The sequence below is a fragment of the Oncorhynchus kisutch genome, linkage group LG3 (assembly GCF_002021735.2).
Source record: "Oncorhynchus kisutch isolate 150728-3 linkage group LG3, Okis_V2, whole genome shotgun sequence".
NCBI lineage: Eukaryota > Metazoa > Chordata > Actinopteri > Salmoniformes > Salmonidae > Oncorhynchus > Oncorhynchus kisutch.
In genome coordinates this window covers 68,009,253-68,030,013 of record NC_034176.2, presented here as the reverse complement: position 1 = coordinate 68,030,013, position 20,761 = coordinate 68,009,253, and the positions used below count along the sequence as shown (strand labels likewise).

General features: G+C 43.2%; 1 protein-coding gene across 1 annotated transcript in view; it reads right to left on the bottom strand.

The window, feature by feature from the left end:
* Positions 1–1,503: 1,503 nt before the first annotated feature.
* LOC109888401 (transcription factor 25) overlaps positions 1,504–20,761 on the bottom strand; it is a 30,834-nt gene continuing 11,576 nt past the window's right edge. Inside the window, exons 8-18 of the mRNA XM_020479567.2 lie at positions 20,163–20,262; positions 18,666–18,759; positions 18,429–18,521; positions 15,484–15,589; positions 15,210–15,369; positions 14,972–15,059; positions 13,030–13,188; positions 11,607–11,697; positions 10,862–10,941; positions 6,403–6,478; positions 1,504–2,585 (exon numbers count right to left, since the gene is read on the bottom strand). Of these exons, the coding sequence (XP_020335156.2) occupies positions 2,418–2,585; positions 6,403–6,478; positions 10,862–10,941; positions 11,607–11,697; positions 13,030–13,188; positions 14,972–15,059; positions 15,210–15,369; positions 15,484–15,589; positions 18,429–18,521; positions 18,666–18,759; positions 20,163–20,262 (1,215 nt within the window). The 3' untranslated portion in view covers positions 1,504–2,417. The remainder of the gene's footprint in view (positions 2,586–6,402; positions 6,479–10,861; positions 10,942–11,606; positions 11,698–13,029; positions 13,189–14,971; positions 15,060–15,209; positions 15,370–15,483; positions 15,590–18,428; positions 18,522–18,665; positions 18,760–20,162; positions 20,263–20,761) is intronic.

The window sequence follows — 20,761 nt, the reverse complement described above, 5'->3', positions numbered from 1 at the left end:
AGACTATCTGGCAAAAGTAAGAGACCATCCCACTTTTACTTTACTACATTCCTAAAGAAAATAATGTACTTTTTACTCCATACACTTTCCCTGACACCCAAAAGTACTCGTTACATTTTGACAGGAAAATGGTCCAATTCACACACTTATCAAGAGAACATCCCTGATCATCCCTACTACCTCTGACAATTTACAAACAAAGCATTTGTGTTTAGTGAGTCCGCCAGATCAGAAATTCCATTTACTTTTGATACTTAAGTTTATTTAAAACAAAATACTTTTACTTTTACTCTAGTAGTATTTTACTCTGTGACTTTCACTTGAGTCATTTTCTATTAAGGTATCTTTACTTGAACTCAAGTATGAAACTGAGTAGTTTTTCCATGACTGGGAGACAGAACATTTGGTTGAAAATAATATAGAATATTCCCCCCAAAATGGGGAGCATAGCCAGCTAAAGAGGACACATGGCATCTTGAATTCATGAGAAATACAACACACCACGTTTCAACGAATGAAGTTAATACTGAATATCATAACGCTTCGGTGGACAGATATTCCGTTAGAAACAGGTTAGCTAAGGTCACCAACAACAAGATCAAAGCAATGCTGTCAAAACAACTTTTGACACCCATGAGACCAGACAGAGAGAAAGAGTGCTCATGAATGCAGGCTGGCAAAATATGACTAATAAATATTCTGGTCATTCCATGGTCATAAAAGGACACTAGGGATAGACTCAGTCATTTCCCTAGTAAACTGATATTGGAACAAGCTCCAATAGAACATACGTAAGACTCTCTATTGCAGGGCTTCCCAAACTCGGTCCTCAAGACCCCATAGAGTGTCCGTTTAGTTTTTCCCCCTAGCACTACACAGCTGATTCAAATAATCAACTAATCATCCGGCTTTGATCATTTGAATCAGCTGTGTAGTGTTAGGGCAAAAACCACAACGTACACCCCTTGGGGTGCCGGGGACCAAGTTTGGGTAACACTGCTCTATTGTAATGGGAACCTGAGAAGCAGATTGAGTAGTGGCAGATGCATTAGCAACAACTGACTGACTGCATATCAGATAACACTTACCAGTTAATCTTCTCAGCATCAAAGACTTCAAGAGAAGTGTAAGGACAGATATTTTGGGATGGTAGACACAAATAGCCTTGTTATTTCTAGACTGATTACCACTCACCGTGCAGCGAACACTCATGATCAGGCGGCTTGGGAGGCTAAGACACAGAATTAACCCTCTATTGGCCTGGAAAGAGATTAATTATGAAATATAATGTATTTTTACTCAAGTCAATATTGAACCATATGCACAGCAAGTTTGTCTTTACATTAGCTTGTGTAATAAATTATTTCGAAGCAGAGTATTTACAGTAGTGGGTTGGATGCAATCCCTTCCTGATATTAACAGATGACTTGGGCCAGGAGTTTTTCCTGCCAACGTGACCTCATTGGGACCAACTTCGGGCCCTAAGAAACAGCCTAGAATTGATTTCAGATAAGGTCAAAATACCTCTTTATAGAGAATCACAACAGAAAAATATCCTGATTAGTTTGAATTTAATCCTCAAAATCAGATATAATTTAAAATGCTGTTGTCTTAGCAATAATGAACAGGGTTAATTGGGAGTCAAAGTTAAAAATGAAAGTTATGGCCAATATTAAAAATGGAATAAGAAGTTAAGTCCATTTGTTCCACTCATAAGGTGAATTACTGTATAATTCTGACTTTTATCAGACACTCATTAACCTTTAACCTGACTCTCATCAACCCATATGGCAGTAGACTGTCAATGCGTGTACGACGTTGGGTTGCTAAGACAACACCATAGGGATTTATTCAATCATAAATGATTCCACTTCAAATATACTGTAGCAGTAGGGCATAATTATCCTTCTGATGAAACACAATATTAATTTTTTTGATAAGCAATGTTCCTTTAAAAAAGATTTAAAGAACAACTGAACACGTTTATTTCTTGATGAACGCAGCCTCCTGATCTTCTCGATCAGTAAGAACAACTGTCCTGAGGAAAGAGAATGGGACAACATGAGGAAGGAGAGAGGGCTGATGGACTGACTGACTATGACATGAGGAAGGAGAGAGGGCTGATGGACTGTCTTGACGATGACAGGAGGAAGAGGTGATACTACTGTGCCTAGATCAGAAAGGGAGAGTTGGTTTGATGTTTGGGTCATATAGATGACCTGCCATTTCTTTCTTTAAGGTTACAGTACATATGTTACTGCTACCCTCACTGAATCTATTCCCTCACTCTTCATCCTCCTACCACCCTGCTGTACTCCATCTCCATTCATCTTAATCAACCTTTTATTTTCTTCTATCCATTCCCATCTCTATGTACCCCTCCCTCAAGTCACACTCCACTTCTCTCTGTATCCTCCTCAGTCCCACTCCCCCTCGTCTCTGTCAGGGTTGTCCTCTCTAGGTGGCTCCTGAAACTGGATGTTGGCCAGCATGTCCCTCATGGCCACCATCAGACGATTTACTTCCTGGTTCAGCTCCCGACCCGCTTGAGCTACTTCCAGGTCATCCTGCGGCATCGGCTCACCCTGCAGAGACAGTGACTGGAGAGTGAGCAGTAATTATAATCATCACTGAACATGATAATATGGAAGCGTGTGTGTGTGTATACAGTACCTTCGGAAAGTATTCAGATCCCTAGATATATTCCACATTTTGTTACGTTACAGCCTTATTCTAAAATGGAATAAATGGTTTCCCCCCTCATCAATCTACACACAATACCTCAAAATGACAAAGCAAAAAAGTTATATATTTTTTGTGTACAAAAAAGAATGAGAATGATGGAGGCCCCTATGTTCTTGGGGACCGTCAATGCTGCAGAAAATGTTTTGCATCCTTCCCCAGATCTGTGCCTCGACACAATTCTGTCTCGGAGGTCTACGGACAAGTCCTTTGACATCATGGCTTAGTTTTTTCACTGACATACACTGTCAACTGTGGGATGTTACAGACAGGTGTGTGCCTTTCCAAATCATGTCCAATCAATTGAATTTACCACAGGTGGACTCCAATCAAGTTGTTGAAACATCTCAAGGATGATCAATGGAGGGGCCTCCCGAGTGGCGCAGTGGTCTAAGGCCATTAGAGATTCTGAGTTCGAGTCCAGGTTCTGTTGCAGCCGGCCGCGACCGGGAGACCCATGGGGCAGCGCACAATAGGCCCAGCATCGCCCGGGTTAGGGGAGGGTTTGGCCGGGCAGGGATGTCCTTGTCCCATCACGCACTAGCGACTCCTGTGGCGGGCAAGGCGCAATGCACGCTGACAAGGTCGCTAGGTGTATGTTGTTTCCTCCGACACATTGATGCGGCTGGGTTCAGTGTTAAGTGGGCATTGTGTCAAGAAGCAGTGTGGCTTGGTTGGGTTGCGTTTCGGAGGATGCACGGCTCTCGACCTTCGACTCTCCCGAGTCCGTATGGGAGTTGCAGCGATGAGACAAGACTGTAACTACCAATTGGACACCACGAAATTGGGGAGAAAAAAGGGGTAAAAAAATACAAATAAAAAAGGATGATCAATGGAAACACGATGCACCGGAGATCAATTTCAAATCTCATAGCAAAGGGTCTGAATACTTATTTACATAAGTTATTTGTTCTTATTTTTTTATAAATTTGGAACAACAATTTATTTTTTATTATTTGATATTGTGTGTAGACAATGTATTTAATCAATTTTAGAATACGGCTGTAATGTAACAAAATGTGGAAAAAGTCAAGGAGTCTGAATACTTCCCGAATACACTGTATGTGTATGTGTTGCTTAAATTCACCAGGGAAAGCACAATTCCATTTCTAAAGAACACCACATTATTCTCTCCTGTCTCTCTCAGGTTCAAAATGTTTCAAATTCATTTTAAGAGACAAACAGGACCTTTGTACGAGCCTTGGTGACATACAGTATGTCAATGTTTTGTGTCTAAGTGTTTCAGGATTTTCACACAGAACATTCATTTATTAGATTAATATACTTTCCAACACGCAGGTCCTCTGTGATCATGGGCTGACTTTATTTTCCACACCTAAATTGTGATTTCAGACCTGTTGGATAACACTGTAACTATTCTAGTGCATTAAAACAACTGCAAGCAGACGGCATCTCTTCCTCCTAAACAGCCTCATTCTTATCCTAATTGCATCTCTTCCTCTTCCTAATCAGATAAGTCTCAAGATGCCTTAAAACTAGCTGCATAAAAAAGCTGGGCATTGGTTAAAAAGCTGGGCATGTGTGCTTCTGTTGGTCAGTGGGTGTTTCTGGAACTTACATGGCCAGTTGTGGCACAGGACGACCTGAGGACACTGGAGCGCCCAGGTTGGTGGTCCACATTAGTGATTATCTTTACAATTAGCCACATGTCCTCTAATCACTAACATGGATAGCTACACACCGAACTAGCATGGGCATTGGAGTGAGTAAAATGGGACACAATGTTTGCTTCCTTCACATCACGTTGCATCCCACTGCACAAGGTTACACGGCAACACACTGCCAGTCAGTGTAGGACACCTTATCAAATGTTTTTAAAAAATCACTCCCACACATGTATACTGTCCATTGATCTTTTGATCATGTGGATCTTTTTTTATAGACAAATGTATGTTCTGAAGTAGGTCAACATGACGAGAGACAATATGGTGTGTAAATATAGGCTATCCTCTGGATGCTGGTGCCAGGCTGCTGAGTGCTTATCCTCTCCTCTCCAGGGGTGTTTGTCACCATCTGTCTCTTGTGTATTTCACCCTGTGTGACACTGCCCACTCTTTACCTCCTCTCCACTCTGCCTGAGAAGCAGGGGGCAATGGGGCAGACAGTACATGCCCTCTCGTTGGTTGCCATGGACAACACTGAGTCAGAGAGGAATCAAGACTCTCTTTTGAAATACAACAGTTTTCTGTTCTGCTTCAACAGGACTCAAGTAACGCACCATTAAAAACAGTGCATCAAATAGAGGCTGTTAGTCAATCCATAGCAGTAAACTGTTTCAAATCAAGCTTGACCATACAAAACACAGAGTCAATCAAGAGTTCTGGTACCAAAAGCCAAGTTTGCCTCGTCATCCTGTCTCCACGATCTGTGCTGTATCAAATGATAGGCCGAACAAAGTTTGGCTCTCCGATGTCTCGTCACAAAGTGTCGGTTGTAGATCGTGATCAGATTGTGTCATCGGAAATCAGATAGAGGTCAGAGTCAGACACTACATAACATCATCAATGAGTCAACATCGTTCGGACCTGTCCAAAACGCGCCAGCAAACACTATTTCAAGACAAGAGCATGTTCTTCATGGGCCATATTGGTTACTTCCAACAGAGAAACCCGTTGTTCTGTGGCAAAGTTACACTACTGTAGACTTAATGTGGATAAGCTGCAGTAGATCTAGTGGAGTAGGAAGCTACTTAGAAGCACTTTCTCAGGCTTGGCCACAGCACAAATAGGCATGAAATGAGTTGTATGGTTAATCCATTCAGAAACCTCCAGAGTGTTAGGGAATAGCTACCCAAACTCCAGCTAATCAATGTTCCCTTCCATCCTGTCAGAACCCTATGATCCAACATTAGCCCAGGATGTCTCCATTAGCTCAGCACTCCCAGAAATGTAAACAAAAACGTTTAGAGATGATTATGATGATGTCTCATCCCGCTGACCATGGCCTTGCAACAAACTGGGCTAGTGTATGTGAGGAATCTGGGAGCTCTGAGGAGGAGACAGACCAGGTTCTCTGACTCTCGGTACACTTTATGAATGTTTTCATTGTCTGCTGCAGCAACGTGCCAATTGAAGGATCCTGTGATCTTTCTAATCTCTTTTTACACTCTTCCGTGTGAGGGAGGTCATATGCCTCAACAGCTGATGTTCCCTATTGGTCTCCCATTGGGAAAGGCACGGTGGAGATGCTAGCTATATTATCATTATAAGGCTGTGTTTCCCATGCCATCTTATTCAAGGTCCCTGCCCTATGTTAAAAAACACAGACACACACACACACACATTAGTGGGTTTTTATGAGGTCATTAACGGAAGATGGGATATTGGGGTCAAAGAACAAGCAGTCATGATGTTCTATGAAGCAGGGGACCTTTTCTTAGATTTGCCACGCTTGGGGGCATGCAGCTCTGTCCTCAGGGACCACAGTGTCTGCTGATGTCCTCTTCCTCTGCTACTTCTTTGTCAAATCCATATCCATTAATGTCACTGATGGGAATCAGAATTTTCCAGATCTAAATAATCAGACACGGACTTGAATAAAAGAACCCAAGCCATCTGCCTGACACTGCAGCTCCCGAGGACCATGGTTGCATACCCCTAGTCTTCTGTAGCTCCCCCTTGGCCTAGCTCACTCACTTACCTGCAGGTTGAAGTTTGGCAGCAGAGAGCGGAAGAACAGTGACAGGGTGCTCTCATTGGAGGCTCCCACACTCTGCCTGCAAACACAGAGACAAGTGAGAATGCTAACAAGATAACACAAGCATACAATACGTTTCTGATACTCTTCTGCTGATAAGGATTCTCCCATGACCATAAATTATAATCAACCATCATATACAGTGAGGTCCATGTTTTGTTGTTTTCACTCTGTACTCCTGCACTTTGGAATGTGTACATAGTCAACGCATTTTAGAGAACCAAAAGTATTGGGCAAATGTACTTATATGTGTATTAAAGTAGTCAAAAATGTAATATTTGGCCCCGTATTCATAACACGCAACGACTGCAACAAGCTTGTAATACTACAACATTGTTGGATGCATTTGCAGTTAGTTTTGGTTATGTTTCAGATTATGTGCCCAACAGAAATACATGATAAATCATGTATTATTAACCATTCCAAAAATGCTGTCATATTCCAAGTACTTTTGGACCTCACTGTAGATCATTATAAGTAGGTCCAATAGTTTTTCTGAACCCAAAGAATGCTCTTCTTTTATGTTAATAAAAGTCATTACTTCAACCACTTATACACCCCCAGTTCTTTATCAATCAAAACACTTCTCAGTGGCCATGTTTGTAAAGCTTGTATGGAAAAAGCAACCATCAGGAAGAAATAGGTGGGCTGTCCTCAGACATGGATGGGCTGTCCTCAGACATGGGTGGGCCGTCCTCAGACGTGGGTGGGCCGTCCTCAGACGTGGGTGGGCCGTCCTCAGACGTGGGTGGGCCGTCCTCAGACGTGGGTGGGCCGTCCTCAGACGTGGGTGGGCCGTCCTCAGACGTGGGTGGGCCGTCCTCAGACATGGGTGGGCCGTCCTCAGACATGGGTGGGCCGTCCTCAGACATGGGTGGGCTGTCCTCAGACATGGGTGGGCTGTCCTCAGACATGTAGTCCTCATTCTAAGTAGTTCTCACCAGAGATCATCAGGACAGGGTACAGTATGCTCCACACAACAGCCCTCAGAACATTAGGAGGTCTTCCCCACTTAAAACAAATACTACACTTTCTCTTGACTAGGAGTCAATATGTCATGTTTTTAATTATCACCGTATTCACCTCTCTGATGGTTTGATGCCTCCCCCTACCATCCACCACTGACTCCGCTGGTTAACAGAGGAAAGAGGCCTCAGTCAGGAGCCCACAACACTCCTATAACCACATGCTATTTCAGAGAAACTGATGACAGCGAGAGGGGAGAAGAAAGAGATTGAAGAGAGGGATAGGTGGGAGGGAGAGAAAGAAGGGAGGTAGAGAAGGAAGGGTGTGTCAGCGATAGACCACCGAGAGGAGAGGTGCAAGCTGGTGAAATCAAGGCTACTCTTTATGACAAACTTACATCAATGGCGTTTGCCACCATTGGCAAAGACAGAGAGAGGGTTAACTCACCTCCCCCGGTCTACATAACCGTGTGCCTTCCAATGTCCACACTCCTGAACATTACAAATGGATCACCCCCATCCCCTTACACTGTACTCTAATATACCTTCTTTAGAGATCCTCAATGGAGTCAGTGGCCAGTGGGCCAGTCAGCCTTAGGTAGACTGAAACAAACCCAGCCTTATTGGTTCTGCTTAGGAAAACACTCTTGGTTTTCAGTCCAGAGGCACCAACATGATTGTTGATCCAAGTAGACATAGAGAAGAACCTAGTGATCTGAAGGAGCCACATTCAATAACTAGCTACAGTGCATTCGGAAAGTATTCCGACCCCTTGACTTTTCCCACAAATTTATGAAATTAATTGTTTTCCTCATCAATAACCACCAAGATACTATACCCCATAATGACAAAGCAAAAACAGGTTTAGACAAACATGTAAACCTTCTTTACACAAGTATTCAGACCCTTTGCTATGAGACTTGAAATTGAGCTCAGGTGCATCCTGTTTCTATTGATCAACCTAGAGATGTTTCAACAACTTGATTGGAGTCCACCTGTGGTAAATTCAATTGATTGGACATGATTTGGAAAGGCAAACACCTGTCTGTAACATCCCACAGTTGACAGTGTACATCAGTGCAAAAACCAAGCCGTAATGTCAAAGGAATTGTCCTTAGAGCTCCGAGACAGGATTGTGTCGAGGCACAGATCTGGGGAAGGGTACAAAACTATTTTCTGCAGCATTGAAGGTCCTCAAGAACACAGTGGCCTCCATCATTCTCATTATTTTTTTTACACACAATTGTTTTTTTAAATAGCTTTGCCATTATGTACAGAGCAAAGTACAGAGAGCTACTCAATGAAAACCTGCTCCAGAGCGCTCGGGACCTCTGACTGGGGGCAAAGGTTCACCTTCCAACAGGACAATGACAAGACAACACTGGAGTGGCTTCGGGGCAATTTTCTGAATGTCCTTGAGTGGCCCAGCCAGAGCCTGGACTTGAACCCGATCTAAAATCTCTGGAGAAACGTGAAAATAGCTTTGCAGCAACGCTCCCCATCCAACCTGACAGAGCTTGAGAGGAGCAGAGAAGAATGGGAGAAACTCCCCAAATACAGGTGTGCCAAGCTTGTATCGTCATACTCAAGAAGACTCGAAGCTGTAATAACTGCCAAAAGTGCTTCAACAAAGTACTAAGTGAAGCTTCTGAATACCTATGTAAATGGATTATTTTAGTTTAATATTTTGAATACATTTGCAAAAATGTAAAAAAACAACAGTTTTTGCTTTCTCATGAGGTATTGTGTGTATATTGATGAGGGAAAAAAATAGATTTAATCCATTTTAGAATAAGACTAACGTAACAAAATGTGGAAAAAGTAAAGGGGTCTGAATACTTTCCGAATGTACTGTATATATGGTGTATGTATATACAGTTGAAGTCGGAAGTTTACATACACCTTAGCCAAATACATTTAAACTCAGCTTTTCACAATTCCTGACATTAAATAATATAGGTCAGTTAGGATCACCACTTTATTTTAAGAATGTGAAATGTCAGAATAATAGTAGAGAGAATGATTTATTTCAGCTTTTATTTATTTCATCCCCAGTGGGTCAGAAGTTTACATACACTCAATTAGTATTTGGTAGCATTGCCTTTAAATGGTTTAATTTGAGTCAAACGTTTCAGGTAGCCTTCCACAAGCTTCCCACAATAAGTTGGGTGAATTTTGGCCCATTCCTCCTGACAGAGCTGGTGTAACTGAGTCAGGTTTGTAGGCCTCCTTGCTCGCACACGCCTTTTCAGTTCTGCCCACAGATTTTCTATAGGATTGAGGTCAGGGCTTTGTGATGGCCACTCCAATACCTTGACTTTGTTGTCCTTAAGCCGTTTTGTCACAACTTTGGAAGTATGCTTGGGGTCATTGTCCAATTGGAAGACCCATTTGCGACCAAGCTTTAACTTCCTGATTGATGCCTTGAGATGTTGCGTCAATATATCCACATAATTGTCCTGCCTCATGATGACATCTATTTTGTGAAGTGCACCAGTCCCTCCTGCAGCAAAGCACCCCCACAACATGATGCTGCCACCCCCGTGCTTCACGGTTGGGATGGTGTTCTTTGGCTTGCAAGCCTCCCCCTTTTTCCTCCAAACATAACGATGGTAATTATGGACAAACAGTTCTATTTTTTGTTTCATCAGACCAGAGGACATTTCTCCAATAAGTAGGATCTTGACCCCCATGTGCAGTTGCAAACCGTAGTCTGGATTCTCTATGGCGGTTTTGGAGCAGTGGCTTCTTTCTTGCTGAGCAGCCTTTCAGGTTATGTCGATATGGGACTTGTTTAACTGTGGATATAGATACTGTTGTACCCGTTTCCTCCAGCATCTTCACAAGGTCCTTTGCTGTTGTTCTGGGTTTGCTTTGCACTTTTCAGACCAAAGTACGTTAATCTCTAGGAGACCTTGGCTGGTCTTGGCTGATTTCTTTTTATTTTCCCATGATGTCAAGCAAAGAGGCACAGAGTTTGAAAGTAGGCCTTGAAATACATTCACAGGTACACCTCCAATTGACTCATATTATGTCAATTAGCCTATCAGAAGCTTCTAAAGCCATGACATTATTTTCTGGAATTTTCCAAGCTGTTTAAAGGCACAGTCAGCTTAGTGTATTGTAAACTTCTGACCCATTGGAATTGTGATACAGTGAATTATAAGTGAAATAATCTGTCTGTAAACAATTGTTGGAAAAATTACCTGTCTCATGCACAAAGTAGATGTCCTAACCGACTTTCCAAAACTATAGTTTGTTAACAAGAAATTTGTGGAGTGATTGAAAAACAAGTTTTAATGACTCCAATCTAAGTGTATGTAAACTTCCGACTTCAACTGTATTGTGTGTACTATATAAAAACCTGCACTGGTACATACCTTACCTTGCATAAGATATGTATAATGACACAAGTTAGGACATGTTTGGAGGGTTACCTCTCAGGCCGGGTGTATGAGACCACTGAGTCCAGCGGGGGGAGAGGATCGAACCCCATCACCGACTGAGTGGTCACCTCCTGGGAGAGAACACACACAATTCCCCATTACAGTAAACATACTGAAGGCCTATCCTCACTAACACTCTGTTACTGTTGTAATTGTCACGCATCCAAAACATCAAGTTGATCTCGTTTGTGTTATGAGGACCTCTCGATGAGGAGGTCCAATCATTATATTGGATTGCGTTCTTCATGCAACCAATAAGGAAGCCGTATGCCAGTGGTTAATTCCCTCTTTCAACTAGAGAACTACATTCTCAGCATAATTTGGCATGCTCTGTACTGTAGCGGTTGTGTATGTGTACGCTACGCTCATGCAAACCACATTTACTCTGTGGGACATTTCATGTTATAAACATACAGGATATACATTGTACAGAATGAATGAATACAACCATTCATGATCATGTGATAAAGCTGTAAGGAAATTATACTATGATTAGATAAGTCACTCTATTCCCCTATATACTGTGTGCTACTATTGACCAGGGTTACGGCTGGTCAAAAGTCATGCAATATAAGGGGATAGGGTGCTATATGAGACAGACTTAATAATAGAATAAAGCTGGTTGCCAAATCCGTTTCTGATTTAACAAACAACATGACAATGAATGACTGGGCTAAATCAGAAACAGAACTGGTGACCAGGGTATAGTAGAGTGGCTGTTGCCTGAGTCTCTCACCAGCGGTAGAGTGGAGGTGGCCTCTTTGATTTCAGACAGGATGACGTGGCGATGGATGTTCAGAGGGGCACTCTGGTACCTCTGCTTCCTCCTAGGGGGGGGGGGGGGAGACAGGAGAGGAAACCAAAGTCAGAGACACATAGGTCGGGCCTCTTGAGTGGTGCAGTGGTCTAAGGCACTGCATTGCAGTGCTTGAGGCGTCACTACAGCCCCGGGTTAGATGCCAGGCTGTGTCACAGCCAGCCGTGACCGGGAGACCCATGAGACGGCGCACAATTGGGCCAGCGTCGTCCAGGTTAGGGGAGGGTTTGGCCGGCCGGGATCACAAAAAAGGGGTAACAGTACAAAAACTATATAATAATAATAATAACATAAAAAAGAGACACAGGCTATGATGCTGCCACCACAATACTTGGAAATACAGTGGGTTTCACTCTGTGTTGTGTTGTATTGGACCCAAGCCTGTCATTTGTAATAGAGGCAAAAAAGCCAATTTCTTTGCCGTGTTGTGTTGCAGTATTACTGAACGGCCTTGTTGCAAACAGAACGGATGAAGTGGACTGTTTAACACAGGCTTCCTTCTTTTCACAATGCCAAACATGCCAGATATGTGGAGTGAATGCAATGTGGTTTATCCTCTGTATTTTCAAGTTATGTGCTTGCAGCATCATGTTATGTTCATGCTTGTCACCTGCAGGGACTCGGGAGATGTCAGGATCAAAATAAATATGACAGGAGCAAAGCCCAGATAAAAAGTTAGAGGAAACCCTGTCTCAGTCTTCTGAACACATAACCCTGGTATAGTTTTATATTTCAGCAGGACAATTACACAAATTGTAATGCTGTAATTGTAATGCCAAGAGGTGTTGAGTGTTCCTGAATGGTCCAGTCTCGGTCCTAATTTAAATCTGCTTGAAAATCAGAGACAAGGTTTGAATATTGCTGTCCATCAATGACTTCCAATCAAATTGACTGAGCTTGAGAAATAAAAAATATGAATAAAAAAATGGATATATATGTTGCCCTAACATTTGTGCAAAGTATGTAGATTCTTATTACAAATGTTTTACAGCTGTAATGGCTGCCAAATGTGCTTCCACCAAGTATTAACCCTGAGGTGTGAAGACATCCAGACATCTTAATTATATTTTATTAATTTGAAAAATGTTCTATAATTTTTCTTTCACATTGGAAATGTGGAGTGGAACAATGGTAGAAAAACAATCTATTTTTGTAATTAATTTTAAGGCAGCAAGCTTGGAATCCACACCGAACATTGCTCCACTGAATCAATGAATATGACTTATTGAACAGAAAAACTCAGTGTGAATTTGAGGATAAAGGTGAATGGGGTAACGAGGAACAGTTTGCCCGGTTGGAAAGGTAATTAATGCCAGTGGTCTAGAGTCCAAGGGGCTCTTACTTGTTTTGGCAGTCCTCCACCAGAGGGTCTTTAGCGTCGACTCGTCGTAACACCTCCCTCACACACTCCTCCAGCCACAGCAGGACCCCTCCCTCCCTCCACAGGGTGTGCGTCCGCCCCACGTACAGAGACACCAGTTCAGCCAGGGCAGGAGTCTGCCTAGAAAGAGGGAAAGAGATGGGAAAAAGGAACAATTCAATTTGTCACTCTAATACAATTTCATGACAATAAATGATGATTCAATTCCATTAGGCTGACTGACACAGAAGAGGTGCATATAGGGAAGACATGACAGACAGGGAGACATGATTCCATTAGGCTGACTGACACAGAAGAGGTGCACATAGTAAAATGGCAGCAGAAGAAATGGCAGCAGTTTTACGGGCGCCTAACCAATTGTGCTATTATGTGGGTTTTTGTGCGTTATTTGTAACTTATTTTGTACACAATGTTTCTGCCACCGTATCTTACGGCAAAATAGAGCTTCTGGATATCAGGACAGCGATCACTCAAAAATATTTTTCTTCAACAAGCAGGAAGCACAGGATATACTACTATGCTAACACCCGACAAGGACAACATCCACGTTATGGGCAAGAGAAAGAGACGCAGGTACAGAGGACTGCTTTGTAAGGATCCGCAGAAGACGAGTGTGAAAGCTGCCGTTACCTTCAAGATTACTCGTCAATGTACAATCATTGGACAATAAATTAGACGAGGTACGACGACGAATACCTTACCAACGGGACAAAACTGTAACATCTTATGTTTCACGGAATCGTGGCTGAATGATGACATGGATATTCAGCTAGCAGGATATTCTTCCAATTGCATCGAGGACGTCGTCCCCACAGTGACTGTACGTACATACCCCAACCAGAAGCCATGGATTACAGGCAAAATTTGCACTGAGCTAAAGGGTAGAGCTGCCGCTTTCAAGGTGCAGGACTCTAAACCGGAAGCTTATAAGAAATCCTGCTATGCCCTTCAGACGAACCATCAAACAGGCAAAGCACTAATACAGGGCTAAGATTGAAATCGTACCACACCGGCTCCGACGCTCGTCTTATGTGGCAGGGCATTCAAACTATTACAGACTACAAAGGGAAGCACAGCCGCGAACTGCCCAGTGACACGAGCCTACCAGACGAGCTAAATCACTTCTATGCTCGCTTTGAGGGAAGCAACACTTAGGCATTCATGAGAGCATCATCTGTTCTGGACGACTGTGTGATCACGCTCTCCGTAGCCGACGTGAGTAAGACCTTTAAACAGGTCAACATTCACAAGGCTGCGGGGCCAGACGGATTAGTAGAATGTGTGCTACTGGCAGGTGTCTTCACTGACATTTTCAACTTGTCCCAGATTGAGTCTGTAATGCCAACATGTTTTAATAAGACCACCATAGACTGTTCTCTCTACTACCGCATGGCAGGTGGTACCGGAGTGCAAAGTCTAGGACCAAAAGGCTTCTAAACAGCTTTAACCCCAAGCCATAAGACTCCTTAACAGGTAATCAAATGGCTACCCAGACTATTTGCATTGTGTCCCGACCAACCCCTCTTTTACGCTGCTGCTACTCTCTGTTTATCATATATGCATAGTCACTTTAACCATATCTACATGTACCTACTAGCTCAATTAGCCAGATTAACCAGTGCCTGTATATAGCTGCGCTACTGTATATAGCCGCGCTACTGTTATTTTTCACTGTCTTTTTACTGTTGTTTTAAAAAATTGTTTTACTTATCTACTGCTCACCTAATACCTATTTTCTACTTAAAAATTTCACTGTTGGTTAGGGCCTGTAAGTAAGTAAGCATTTCATTGTAAGGTCTACACCTGTTGTATTCGGCGCACGTGACAAATAAACTTTGATTTGATATAGGAAAGACATGAAAGACAGGGAGGCATGATGCCTCGGTTGAAGCAGATGTTTTACCCCAACTGGCTTCTGGGTCCAAAGAAGTCATGTGACGATACAGCAGCGTCTGGCTGCACTGTGCACAGGTCCAACAGAGGCATCAACACTGGGGAACACACAAACAAACATATCAGGCATAGGTCTCTTTTCTGTGTGTGTGTGTTCTATATAAGCATCCATCGTAGAACACATTCTGACGGCTGTCCCTCTCAGGCCTGTGCATGTGTGTATATGTGTGTGTGTGTGTGACTTTAACCTCCAGGGAACATGATGAGAGCGTCCTGCAGCAGCAGGTCAGCCTTGTGTTTGAGCCGTTCCCTCTCCTCTGACTCAGTCTGATCCTCCTGACTCAGGTGGAAGTGGCTCAGAGCCACAGAGAAGGCAAAGTTTGGCAACTGGGACAGGTTTCTGTGCACCTGGGAAACACACACACACAGGAATCAGACAATACACACACCACACACAGAAATCAGACACACTGTTATGAGGTCACACACACAGGGAAAATCTTGCACACACACTCGTCTCACCTCCCAATCCTGGTATAGCCGGAGGAGGAAGTTGTACTCTCGTGAGCGCAGGGAGAGGAAGTCAATGAGCAGCAGCATACAGAGGGGATCGCTGTCGGGGTCCAGACTTGGGAGAGAAAGGAGATGACGGAATAAAGCACACAACAGCTCCTCTTCTTCAATGAATACTTCATTCAGTTTCGCCTACATAACTATTATATAAATAAACATTACAGAAATAAAATAAATGGTTTCTTTATTAAAAGTGGACCCATGACAACCTGTGACCAGAATCTGTGCCATTGAAAATGTAATTGAATTGACACGGTCTCCAATCAATCAATGTCTGTGGTGCGTGTGATATCATTATTTACTATCATTTGGCAGGGAATACTATTTGTAGATCAGTGATTCTACACCTTATTTTGCTCAAGCTGATCCTCTCCAACAGACTTGGAAGTTGTAGCTAAAAATTCGTAAATTGCGGTCAGTTAAAGGGGAGATTCAATGAAACCAACTATTGAAATACACTGTATGCAATTCGGGGGGTAGATTCAAACCCGGATCCAGCGACTATAAAATCAACACCTGTTGGCTTGACAGTCACTGGATCTGGGTTTGTGGATCCACGTTTGAGTCCCGGTCAGGGCTACCCTCCAAATTTGCTACATTGGTGTCAGAAGTGGGATTGGTGCACATTAGGCCATCCAAGCGGCATGTACTCGTGAGCGACTAGGCATAGCTTGGGGACATGCTCTCCCGAAGGAAGGGGGTAGTGAAGCAACCATAATCCAACACCTAGCGAGCTCGTCAAGCGGTTCGGACCTCTTGGAGTAACAGGTTAAGGGCTTGGAAGTCGCTGGACCTGGGTTCGAGTCACGGTCAGATATTGATTGGAGACAGCTTGTGTCAATTAAACAACATTTACTATGGTTTTCTACCTCCAACACTATTGGATAATGCTGGAAATATTGGTAAAAGCAGTGCCTCCATTTCCACAACAAAAAGCAGGGCCCTCTATGGGGTATATGACAGAGCTGCTGCGGGCGGCAGGGCCGTTCATCTGGTATTCCTATCAGTCATCTACTGAAGCAGAGATGAGGTCCTCCTGATCATAACCCAGCAGGCCTGAGAGGGACAGCCGTCACAATGTGTTCCACCATGGATGCTTATACAGAGCAGACACACACGACCGTGAGGGGAGGAAGCCAGTGTTTGACGGAAATCATAGATAAACACTGAGTGTACAAAACATTAGGAACACCTTCCTAATATTGAGTTGCACCCGCTTTTGCCCTCTGAAGAACCTCAATTCATCTGGGTATGGACTCCACAAGGTGTTGAAAGTGTTCCACAGGGATGCTGGCCCATGTTGACTCCAATGCTTCCCACAGTTGTGTCAAGTTGGCTGGATGTCCTTTGGGTGGTGGACCATTCTTGATAAACACAGGAAACTGTTGAGTGTGAAAAACCCAGGCACATACGACCATACCCCATTCAAAGGTACTTCAATATTTTGTCTTGCCCATTCATCCCCTGAATGGCACAGATACACACTCCATGTCTCAATTGTCCCAAGGCTTAAAAATCCTTCTTTAACCTGTCTACTTCCCTTCAATAAATGGCATCAATAAGGGATCATAGTTTTCACCTGGATTCACCTGGTCAGTCTATGTCATGGAAAGAGCAGGTGTTCATAATGTTTAATACACCATGATCACCACATCCTAGATAAGATAAAGGCTAAAGGCCTAAACACACAGGGCCGAGGCAGATGCATGTGTAGTAATAGCCCTTCCATAGTGTGTGGACTGTCCCATGGGTGTTGTACTGTCATACCGCTTAGCCAGGTTTTATGACCAGTAATGGATCCTTATAGAGGAGTCATTCCTGGGTAATATATAGAAATCTGACTTGGGTTTATGTTTGTTTAGTTGATATGAAGTGTGGTAAGACCTTTATTATGATAATATATGAGAATGAATCTTTAGAAGAGGACATTTTAGTTAACAATTGGGATCGGGTGCAGATTAGCAAAAGCCTTTGTGCCATTTAATAAACTACAAATATCACATCATTAATATATTTTATTTAAATTGTTTGAACAACCTGGTTTTTATAACCACTACATGACCAAAAGTATGTGGATACCTGCTCGTCAAACATCTCATTCCAAAATCATGGGCATTAATATGGAGTTGGTCCCCCCCTTTACTGCTATTACAGCCTCCACTCTTCTGGGAAGGCTTTCCAATAGATGTTGGATCATTACTGCAGGGACTTGCTTCCATTCAGCCACAACAGCATTAGTGAGATCAGATCTTAGGCTTGTGTGCGGCTGCTCTGCTTCAGCACTTAGCGAACCTGTTCTGTGAGCTTGTGTGGCCTACTACTTTGAGGCTGAGCCGTTTGCTGCTCCTAGACGTTTCCACTTCACAATAACAGTACTTACAGTTGACCGGGGCCGCTCTAGCAGGGCAGAAATTTTATGAACTGACTTGTTGGAAAGGTGGCATCCTATGACGGGGCCATGTTGAAAGTCACTGAGCTCTTTCAGTAAGGCCATTCTACTGCCAATGTTGGTCTATGGAGATTGCATGACGGTGTGCTCGGTTTTATACACCTGTTGCAACATGCAACAATTTCAAAGATTCTACTGAGTTACAGTTCATATAAGGAAATCAGTGAATTGATAAACATGTATTAGACCCTAATCTTTTAAATGCACACATTTAGTCTTTATCTGCACTGTTTTGTCTTTCAATTGGCTCTTTTTGTCTGAATAAATAACACAATTTGACTTTATCTGCACTGTTTGTCTTAGACCGTCGCTGTACTTCTTCCATTATGCGATTCTCACCTTCCCTCTACCCCTGACACCTGGGGTGCACACTGCACACACACACACACACACACACACACACACACACACACACACACACACACACACACACACACACACACACCTCAGGATGAGTCTGCAGTACTCCAAGGCTGTCCGGGGGCATCCCCTCCTCTCCAGGAACATCATGTGCTTATAACCAGCCAAGTAGAATGCCCTGCAGAGAGGATACATATACAGACTAAGAATATACTTATATTATAAACCTTGTAAAATTAAATATTCAATGGAAATTTAAGAAAAAGGCCCTTCATAACAGTGTTTGTGGAATGCCCTGTATAGCAGAGATGTATTATCTAACCTGTTTTCTGGTCGCAGGTAGTCCAGTCTGCTGGTTCCTGACGTCAGGCTGCACACAGGGTGGAATGCACACTCAAAGCTGTACAGGGCGCGCTCTGAAACACACACACACACACCACACAGTCATTTATCAAAGACAAGTGCAAATATATAACTTTAGCCAGCACTACCTGGCTGCTAAATAGTCTCAGTGATTCTCAATTGGTAGATCACCATACCCATACCTTCCACCTGTCTGTGTTTGTCTTTTGTAAAAACATAAATGTCTCCCTCTGCTGGAAGGCATGAAAACAGCTTTAAGTGAAACCCCTCACCTTCTCCCTTGCAAGTTCCAGTGTCAACAACTACATCAACAAGACTAGCTACCTAGAGGTAGCAGCACTGGTAGGATCCCAATGTAATAAGCCCTTGCAAACTAAGATTATACAACTGTATAAAAAAATTCCAGAGCTGCTGTAATGAGTTGATTTGAGTAGGACCTCATTAGCATGATCAGGAGCAGCTGACAGGATGAGAGGGGCTACATCCACACATCAAGAATCTTGACATGCACTTTCAGTCGCTATATCGGAACAATCAGTGGGTTGTTTGAATGTATTGCGTACAGTGCAAACACGTGGCTAGATAACCAATAAATATTTTAGATGGGTTCAATTCATTTACGTGTGGTTGAAAATCTATTTTCACCTTGGAGGTCAGAGAGAAGTCACTGTATCTGTATAAGTCTCTGTATTGATGTGATTTAGCCCTGACCAAAGCTCTGCTCAAACCTTAACTGTATTTATCAACTCATTTATAGACGATGTTAGCAGGCTAGTAGCGACAGACTTGGAGTAACAGTATGGTAAGATTTCCTGCCTAAATGCATTACCTGAGGAATCTCAAATACGCTACATTGCATGTTGGCCCCTTGTTGTTATTCCCCCCCCCCCCCCCAATTTAGAGTCTTTCAGAGAATAAACATGCTGTGGATACAGCGGACTCAATTTAACTATTAAACCTTATCTAGATCAATTGCATAAGGCAGAGGTTCTTAAGCTTTTTCAGCTCGAGACCCAAATGAGAGATTTACTGTCCTCAAACCACCCAAATTAAGAAGAAATAGTGTGTGTTCATAAATGTTTACTCCTAACTCGCATGCTCAGGGCCTACTTTGGGTCCCAAACCATAGTTGAAGAAACCCTGGCATCAGGTAATATCTGACATACTAGAGCAATGTGTGGTATAGGTGTAACATGTACTGCCCAAAGTACACCAATGTTTATCAAGAATAATGTTGCATAAACTTATTCCAACTATTTATCTGGGACCGAGATTAAATTGTATAAGAGTCCAAGGAAACATACCAAAGGGGTCTCATGACACATTTACAAACCTTGACAAGAGGATACAGCAGAGAGGACCCCCAACTAACCAATCAGAGCTTTGAGTATGACCCTCCTTGCCAACCAGAGCAAAGACTGGAGTCCCACTCACCAATCAGGTCCCTGATACTCACCGATTAGGTCCCTGGCCATTTCCTGATCCTCCTGTATGCGGCAGACATCAGAAAGCTGCAGCAGGGAGTCAATGTGGTAGGGGTTCATCTGTAGCAGAGCCTGGGGAGAGCGTAGGATGGGGGAGAACAGGGGGAGCATGGAGTGGACAGGGAGAGGTTAGGGAGACAAGGAGAGGGTAAGGGAGACAGGAAGAGAGAGGGAGATGGGGGAGGGCAGGGGGACAGGGGGGGTGAAAAGTAGAGGGTGGGGGAGAGAGGGAGAGGGTAGGGTGGACGGGCAGGGTGAGGGACAGGTGGGGAAGACAGGGGGAAGGATCACCGTTTGTCTAAACATTAGAAACCATGTTCAGTGGCAAGAAAAAGTATGTGAACCCATAAATTGTTGTGACCTGTGTAAACATTCACAGTGCAGGGTGGAAAAGTATGTGAATCCTTGGATTTAATAACTGCTTGACCTTCCTTTGGCAGCAATAACCTCAACCAAACATTAGTAGTTGTGGATCAGACCTGCACAACGGTCAGGAGGAATTTTGGACCATTTCTCTTTACAAAACTGTTTCAGTTCAGCAATATTCTTGGGATGTGTGGTGTGAACTGCT